The 9213-nt window shown below is 32.5% G+C and overlaps 2 protein-coding genes across 2 annotated transcripts; one reads left to right on the top strand and one right to left on the bottom strand.

Moving 5' to 3' along the window:
• On the top strand, positions 86-2452 carry LOC109330398 (gibberellin receptor GID1C-like). The gene is made up of 2 exons (XM_019564589.1): positions 86-304; positions 1300-2452. Exons 1-2 carry the CDS (start codon positions 266-268, stop codon positions 2308-2310), a joined length of 1050 nt encoding a protein of 349 aa, XP_019420134.1. The 5' UTR covers positions 86-265; the 3' UTR covers positions 2311-2452.
• LOC109329393 (cytochrome P450 93A3) lies at positions 4876-7726 on the bottom strand. The gene is made up of 2 exons (XM_019563058.1): positions 6789-7726; positions 4876-5505 (listed from the first exon to the last, which is right to left on the bottom strand). The coding sequence occupies exons 1-2, from the start codon at positions 7707-7709 to the stop codon at positions 4876-4878; spliced, it is 1551 nt and encodes a 516-aa protein (XP_019418603.1). The 5' UTR covers positions 7710-7726.

Here is a 9213-nt window from a genome sequence, read left to right as displayed (position 1 = left end):
TGAACATTTTAGCATTTATCTGAAGGCATATACTACAGTGCGCACATTGTCCTTCTTATCCTTCACCCCACCATCCCTATCCCCATCATCATCATCATCACCACCACACTTTTCTTCTGTGATCTTCCACATTTATCAACCTCTCTCCCAACACATTAGGACCTCTCTCTCTGTCCTTTCTTCTGTTCTTTCAATTCATATAATGTTATTTTCTACTTTGTCTCTTACAATTATCTGAAACACTAACACCAACTATCTCTTATTCATGGCTGGGACTAACCAACTTAACCTCAATGACTCAAAGGTTATTTCTTTCCTATTTTTCTCACTTCCACTTATTTCTACACCTATTTGGCTTCTCATAATTGTTTTTTATTGTATGGGTCTTTAATAGTATCATTGACTCTCGAATAAAAGTAATACAAATCCAACTGTAGATGATATGGCTATAGTGTAAAAAACTCTTCACTAGATAGATTCTAAACTCTATGTTAAAACAATTGTTATTAATATGATGTTTAATGATTTTAATCCTTTTAATGTTAAGGGTCTCCTTGATTTTAATGTTTATGCGTCATTCAATATAATATATATAAATAAGTGACCCATATTAAACATTGTTTTTTTTTTTTTTTATGTTATTGAGGATGTGGTTTGTTACTTAATGTTTTGTGTTGGTTTTGGAACTTCCCACTTTTTTTGATTGGATCTTCAATTTATTGAATTTTAGGGGAACTGCATCTTGTACTAATTTTATTTTGAGGAGAAAAAAGAAACAAACTTTATCACCAGCCATAGTTGGTTATAGGGTCTAGCTACTACTGATCATATTCTAAAATATTGTGTCGTTATCTCTTTAAGAGTCCGTTTGCGAGTTTAGTTTTGAGCGAGAATGATTGACAAACATGAAATACACGTGTGAGATGACTCTGAAGCCCTCCCTTACCGTTTCTCCTCTTCAGAACCCAACTCGCAAAACTGACTCTACTAGAACCATATCCTCTACGATTATCCTTTTATTTGTGCTTGTAAAAAGCTCTGATGTAATGGGAAGAATTCTATGAAATTAAGCATTTTATTAGTTATTGGTTGTTATTCTTAGATATTATTTTTGAAATCAGAATTCTTTAAATGCTCGACAACGCATTCGATTACCATACTAATCATGCAGGCCACTATCGGAATTTCCAGTTCGCCTTCATTTGTTTTTCGTTCGTAGTTGACCCCACCTAGTGAGATTAATTAAGGCTTGGTTTTTGTTGTTTTATCTGATCACAGTCTCTTTTCTATTTGATGTAGACTGTGGTTCCACTAAATATGTGGATACTCATTTCCAATTTTAAGTTAGCATACAATCTCCTTCGTCGCCCTGATGGCACTTTCGATCGGCATTTAGCAGAGTTTCTGGATCGGAAAGTTCCAGCCAATGCCAACCCTGTGGACAGAGTGTTCTCTTTTGATGTTATTATTGATCGCGAAACCAATCTCCTCGGTCGAATTTATCGGCCTGCTGAGGAAGAACAACAACACCATGTGAGTATCATAGACCTTGAGAAGCCTGCAACATCTGAAGTTCTCCCCGTGATCATATTCTTCCATGGTGGAAGCTTTGCACACTCTTCAGCTAATAGTGCTATTTACGATACTCTATGTCGTCGCCTGGTTGGGATTTGTAAATCTGTTGTGGTCTCAGTGAATTATAGACGCGCCCCCGAAAACAGATATCCATGTGCTTATGATGATGGGTGGAGAGCTCTGAAGTGGGTTAGTTCTCGGTCTTGGCTCCAGAGTAGGAAGGATCAGAAAGTTCATATCTACTTGGCTGGTGATAGTTCTGGTGGGAACATCGTTCACCATGTCGCATTGAGAGCAGTCGAATCAGGAATCGAAGTGATGGGTAACATACTGCTGAATCCGTTGTTCGGCGGGGAAGCAAGAACCGAGTCTGAAAAGCGTCTAGATGGAAGATACTTTGTCAAAATTCAAGATAGGGACTGGTATTGGAAAGCTTTTCTTCCAGAAGGGGAAGATAGAGATCATCAAGCATGTAACCCGTTCGGACCTAACGGTAGAAACCTCGAAGGCATTCCCTTCCCGAAAAGCCTCATTGTGGTAGCCGGCTTAGACCTTGTTCAGGATTGGCAATTGGCTTATGCGAAAGGGCTCGAAAAAGCCGGTCAAAATGTTAAATTGCTGTTCCTGGAGCAGGCAACAATTGGATTTTACTTGCTGCCAAATAATGAGTACTTCTCTACTCTCATGGATGAGGTAAAAGATTTTGTGAGCTGCAACTTTTGCCAATATTCATAAAGGGGAAGTTTAGAATAATAGTAATAGGTATGCTACTTAACTTCATAAAATGATTGTTTTTTCTATACTAATAGGACCATAGTCCCATGATTTGGCACTTCTATGTCTATGGTATGAAATGTTTAGGGTAGTGTTTTTTCTATGACAAAGGGTGCTATTATCCTATGACTATGTTTATTGAACCATAAGAAGCTAAAGATTACTATTACTCACTATGACTTGAAGCCAAGGAGAGGAAGACATGATATTGTGCATGTGACCTATATCTGTGGGACTTGTCTTATAATTATATATAGGTAATTTTGGAACACTAATAGGGAAAATATCAAATGATATTATGATGCTGGATGATTTATACTATGATCTATATTAATATAAATTTGGTTTAAGACTCTTCAACTCTTAGTATATTATGGAATATATTATCTATTTATCAGTGTAATTTTATGGCTTATATTATGTTTTCTTATTTTGTAATTTATATAAATGGATGGATATAGAAAAAGTAATGTATTATTTTGATTGATAGAATATTAAATTGGATTATAGCCATTAGAACAAGTAAAGGTTATAGTAGAGATTAAGGAAGAACAAAAAAGTTTGTCTTTGCTCTTCATAAACCATAATTATGTCTTATAAGTGGTGATTGTAGAACAGTTAAATAATGATTATCCCTTTCAACAAGTGTCATTATCATGAAATAAACTTTTGATCTAATACGATACTTAAAGTCTAGTGAATTTTACACTACTAGACCAACGTCTCGTTCCTTCATGGTTTTTAATATAAAGACATAATTAGTTCAGGTTATTTTTTATAAAAGAGAGGTACTTTAAAGTACCTCATATATAGCAAAGAAAGGGTATAGCAATCATGAAAGAAATAATTAGAACATTGAGTGAAGTGTGCTTGTCTCGAACCAGCATCAAGTTAGTGAGCTGAGTTTCACCAAACCAATTGAGCTGGAAGACTGGCGTTCAAAAATGGTAACTTATATTTATAAGACTTTAATTAGGGATAGCAATAAAAACTGAACACGTGAGTACCCGCCCGAACCGAACCCGAATTTAACGGGAAAACCCAATGTGATTGGGTTTGGGTTTGGGTTTTACCGGGTTTAAATTTTGGGTTCGGGTTTGGGTTTTACCGGGTTTAAATTTCGGGTTCGGGTTTGGTATAGCAAAGGCCCTAACCCGAACCCGCCCCGAAGTAAGGTAATTCAATTTAAAATTGAAATTTCTATCATTTGTCAATTGTTTTTAATTTCTAATTTTACTTTACATACTATCGAATCTTTAAACATAAAAGAAATGAAATAATACAAGAGAAAATAGAAATGATAGAGAAAAATTACACGAAAATAATATCATATTTTCCTTAATACTTTATCACTTTCTGGTTTTTTCAGGTTCGGAGATGGTATTTTTATTTTCAATCCCGTTGAGTTTGGGTTCGAGTTTTGAATTTCAGGTTCGGGTTTGGGTATGTGCAAACCTGACCCCGATCCGCCCCATTGCCATTCCAAACTTTAATATATATTTATTTTTATATATATATATATATATTATAGTGTAAAGTTTTACTCAAGTACCTTATATGTCGTTCATGTATACTGATTTTACTTGAGAATCAATGTTGATTAACATATGAATAATAAATAAATCATCGATGTAAAGAACCCTCTCACTTTTAGTGCTAAGTATTAAATTGGTACATCCATTATCAAACACCTTATGACTACATACCTTCTATAATAAACGAATTATGTGCACAATAGAAACTTTGAATTTTTTTGGTACATGCATTTTAAATAATTAAAAGCATGTATATTTTTTTATAGAAGAAAAAAGTTGTGCATTAATAACGTAAAAGATTTTCAATTGTCAATTAATCATGCATTATTTGTACATATAACTTTGACTAAAAGATTAACATTAAATATATGAATACAAAATGATGTACTTAAAACAACCATAGTGGTTGTTCTTAATATAATAAGGAATATTCTTACTCTGTCATTCTTATTTTCAACTTTTTGCTTTTAAATAAGAACAATTTTGGGTTGTTCTTAGCCAAAGAAAGTAAGAAAAGAGGTAAATGTTGTGGGGGAAAAATTAGATGTTGTGAAACCTAAATAAAAATAAATATAATGTTTGCTATTGTGTGGAAAAAATATATGTTGTTCTTATTTCATGGTCAGTTATAATAAATTTTAAAATAATGTGCGACTCAAATAAGAATAAAGATTTTATTTGTAATGGAAACACTCTTAGTATCAAATACTTTTCCATTATTGTATAACCATTAATCATTATTTTATATGAGAGAATAGAGAGAAAAGATGATAATATCACATAATAACTTAACTAGCAATATTGGTATATTTAATGTTTCAGTGAATGAAAATTAAAATATATGGAAAAAATATAAAGGACTAAAATACAATTTAATTATAGTTAAACTATGCAAGTACTTATTCCCCATAATAATATTTTAATAGTAGGAATGAAACATTTTTAAAATCATACATTGTCGGCATACATTGTCGGTGTATATATTTTTCTGTTAAATTAAAAGATTAAAACGTGTAGTAGGGTAACAAACAAGTGGCATTGCCAAACCTACAGAAAATGATGACCCTTCTACCATATTAACCTTATCTCCATCACCTTCAACTTTCCACTCAAAACATTGTATCAAAGTTGCTATTGTCCCTTGTATGACCCTTAAAGCAAGGGTATCTCCAGGGCACCCCCTCCTACCAAACCCAAATGGAATATACCTAAAATCATTATTACTATTCATCATTTTAACAAAATAATAATCACTACCTTCAATAAACCTATCAGGTATAAACTCTTGTGGATTATTCCATGCTTTTGGGTCCCTCATAATGGCATATACATTGATAAGTGTCCTTGTTTGACCCTTTATATCATAACCATTGATGTTACAATCTTGTAATGATTGTCTAAGAGCAATAGGAGCTGTTGGATGGAGTCTTAGAACTTCTTTAACAATAGCTTGAAGATAAGGGAGATTGGGTATGTCTGATTCATTGATTATTCTGCATGTTCCTACAACTGAATCAATCTCTTCTCTTAGCTTTTTCAACACTTGTGGGTGATTTATGATCTCTGCCATGGCCCATTGTGATGCTACTGAAGATGTGTCTGTTCCAGCAAGAAAAATATCCTAGAAATTTCTCAAATTACAAGGTAAAATCAGTGTGAATATCGTAGAAGTTTAAGTATGTAAAGATATGTACAACTCAAACTTATTAATGAGTTAGTCCAAATAATTTATAATATAAATAGAAATTGTTATAAATGATAAACTAAAATAATAAGTAATTAAATAAATATAAGTTATAAATAAATTCAAAAAAAAGAAATTAACTTAATAGTAGATAAAATTGTTGGTGCTGCGGAAACGATCGTTACGTAGTGCTGACCACAAACAATGAAATAAAGAGCATAGAATAAATACAAGAGAAGAAATAAGAGAATTTGGTAACGATGTTCAACCAATTGTGTCTATGTCCACAGGAGCACTGAGCGGCTACCAATATATTACTACAGAATCAAGATTACAAACCCTAACATATCTATTGAGTGTTTCTATTTGGTGCTTATACATGATGCACATTACAACAAGGAACTTGAGTCTAATATATAACATTGATTATTATTCCAATATTAAACAATGTAATACTAATACAATAACATATTTCAAACATTCTAAAAAAAATAATACTCTATCGATCTAAATATATTTAACAAAATCTCATCCCATATGCATCAATTATTTTTCTTGTTTGGTGGGGGTAGGTTTTCTATTTAAATATGGCAAATGATTGGTACTACAGCACTAGTAGTTAAGTGATTAAAAGGTGGTGCAAAATTTTATATAGTAAAAGGTGATGTAATCAATACATTAAAGAATTGTATATTTAATTGCAAACTAAGTTTATCTTATGTTTGTTAGGGAGATCCATTGAATAATGAAAGTTTCTACATACCAATGAATTACTATACATATACTATCTTATGTTTAAGTATAATGCTCTTTAAAGAGATTGGTGTTAAATTGATGATGTATCCATTGTTCTTGATTAGTTAAAGTGCATCAATACTTAAACACATTAAATGTTGTGAATGTGAATATACACTCACTTAATATATTTATACTTAAACTCATTTTAAAAGTGATTTTCTTCTGTCTAATATAAATCCAAACTTTGTTATATATGTTCACAATTAAAATTGACACCTTAGATGATACTCATATTTACATTGTATTCTTACCTAACATTTTATTTAGGTAACTATGTGTGAATATTGAAGTATCTAATGTGTTGAGATAAAACTAAAAAAATATTGTAATAAATGTGAATTATTGTCTTGTCGTTTGAATATATTGTAGAAAAAACATAAGTAGTGACAATATATTACATGGCTGATGAAAAAAAAACTTACTAGGAAGAAGGCCTTCATATCATTCCTTGTTAACTTAACTTCAGCATTTGGATCTCTATAAATTTGTAACATAATATCCATCATATCTCTTGTTTCTCTTTGAGAAACCTCTATTTCTTTCTCATGTTCCTCCAAGATACCCTCCAAAATTTGATCGAACTTTCCTACTATTTTCACAAGCTTTTTACCATACCCAAATAAGTCCAATTTCCCCAAAGGTCCAAATACCTCACCCATGCTCAATTTAGCTCCAACCTCCAAAAACTCCTTAACCAAACCATGAATCTCTTTAGCATCATTATCTTTGTCCAAACAAGTTGTGCTCATAGCCATCCTACATAGTATATTGTTGGTCAAAGAAGTAAGTTCCAAACTCAAATTACATGCTTTTCCTTCATTAGAACACACCATCAATGATTTCAAGAGCTTATGTATCTCCTCCTCTCGGATATGCATGAAGCAACCAAGCATTGAACTTGATAGAAGTTGTGTCATGCATAGCTTCTTCATGAACCTCCAATAAGGGCCATAAGGGGCAGTGGTGAAATAAGAACCTTTATATAGGAAGTACTCAGAAGATCCAAAGTTGGGTCGGTCACAAAAATTAAGATCATTGTCTTTCATTACTTCTTTTGCAACATGGAAATTGGATACAACTATGCATGTTGAAGCACCTAAACGAAGCTTAATTAGAGGACCATATATGGTAGCTAGGGTTTGAAATGACTTCGGTATTACTGACCCTAAAAGGTGAAGGTGACCAATTATTGGAAGTGATGGTGGACTAGGTGGGGGTTGAAATTTGGTGCTGGAATTCTTGATTCCTATGCTAAGATACTTAACAAGTAAAGTGACAAGGAGCAAAACTAAGGAGGAGGAGAAGATGTAGAAGAAAACACTAGCACTTGTAACTTCAGCCATGGATTAATTTAGGGATAGATACTTTTTTTCTTGAAGTTGAAACACTTATCGAATTGTCTTGAATTACTTATATTTCTTAGAAGCATCACCTTTTGTTTTCTGAATTAATAAGTCTTACAATGTTGCCTAATCTTTGTATTACACTTGTACCTATGAGACATCTTTAATACATTGTTTTGCGCATAAAATAAAAGAAACACAACAAGGAGTTTTGTCTATTTTTATATAAATAAAACTACTCAATATAGAAACCAATAAATTATGTCCGTCCAAACAATAATCCATAAAATCGGCCTGTGTTGTCAATCATCAAAGCAAAAAATATTCATATTAACAACTTGTATGACGGTGTTGGAGTGACTTAAATTATAAAAAATAATGCTAGTTGCACATTTTTTCCTTTAAACTTTTATTTTGCATACCTCATGTTGTTGTGAATGAGAATTTGCTAAATTTCTAAATCCTTGTGTTTGGATATCTAACAATGAGCATAAAGAAATGAAATGAGGTGAATTAGAATTAGATGGATATTCAACCTAAAAGACATGTCATGGTCGGACTATAGTGACAACTATCAACCTAAGACTAGCTAAGGTGAGTCCATTCTAAGCACCTTAGATCTTGATCACTCAACTGAACAATTCAGAAAGATACGTCATTGACATGACAAGATCCAAATTAAACAACAGTACAAAGACCATTTCTACCATTCGCCTGCCATGCTACCTGTACAAGATTGCCACCCTGTTTGGACAACACAAACCTCTGCCACGAACTGCATGTCACCTGCATACTACACCTACTTTCTGTCAGGCGACAATACTTACCTAGAATACTACTTAGCATATCACATATACATTCAGCTATCCCAACACTCATTTACTCAACAACGAAATTCATTTATTCTCAAAATTGACATTGAAAATCAATCAACCTCATCATCATTCAACACCAAATTTTGAATATCATTCACGCATTCAACGCGAAAATCCTTCTTCACACCGATTTCGAAAATCATTCACTCGTTTAACCTCAAAATCATCATTCACGCATTCAACACCGAATTAAAAGTGGGTTTTCCTTATAATGACTTCCCTTTTTTAATTACAGTACATTTATGTATTGAGTTATAAATATTTTCCTTATAAATGAGTGAAATCAGAAAGTGATTTCACTCATTTAGCTTGTATTGATGAGTTGGGGTTTCTGACCTCTTTCACTTTAATTACATAATAATGTATTTGCTCTGCTTAGTACGTGAGCTTAACTCCAAGCTTTAGTTTTAGGGATTTATTCTCATTATATTTTTTTGTTAATAGAAAATGGATCAAAAATGAATGAGTACCAATCGATTGACGAAGGAGTATGAGGAATGAGTGAAATCATTTGTTAGGTTTGCAATTGAGAATGCTGAAAACCCTAATAGAATTGTATGTCTTTGCTTAAGTTGTTGTTACTCAAACCAAATTAATCCAAATGAGTTAAAAGTTCATTTAGTGTGTCA

This window comes from Lupinus angustifolius, chromosome LG16 (genome assembly GCF_001865875.1).
Source record: "Lupinus angustifolius cultivar Tanjil chromosome LG16, LupAngTanjil_v1.0, whole genome shotgun sequence".
Taxonomy (NCBI): Eukaryota; Viridiplantae; Streptophyta; class Magnoliopsida; order Fabales; family Fabaceae; genus Lupinus; species Lupinus angustifolius.
This window is presented reverse-complemented; position numbering and strand designations above follow the sequence as displayed.

Coding starts and splice junctions, on each gene's coding strand:
- LOC109330398 (XM_019564589.1), top strand. CDS start 266: ATGGCTGGGACTAACCAACTTAACCTCAATGACTCAAAG. Junction 305..1,299: donor TTAACCTCAATGACTCAAAG/GTTATTTCTTTC, acceptor TATTTGATGTAG/ACTGTGGTTCCACTAAATAT.
- LOC109329393 (XM_019563058.1), bottom strand. CDS start 7,709: ATGGCTGAAGTTACAAGTGCTAGTGTTTTCTTCTACATCTTCTCCTCC. Junction 5,506..6,788: donor ATATGAAGGCCTTCTTCCTA/GTAAGTTTTTTT, acceptor AGAAATTTCTAG/GATATTTTTCTTGCTGGAAC.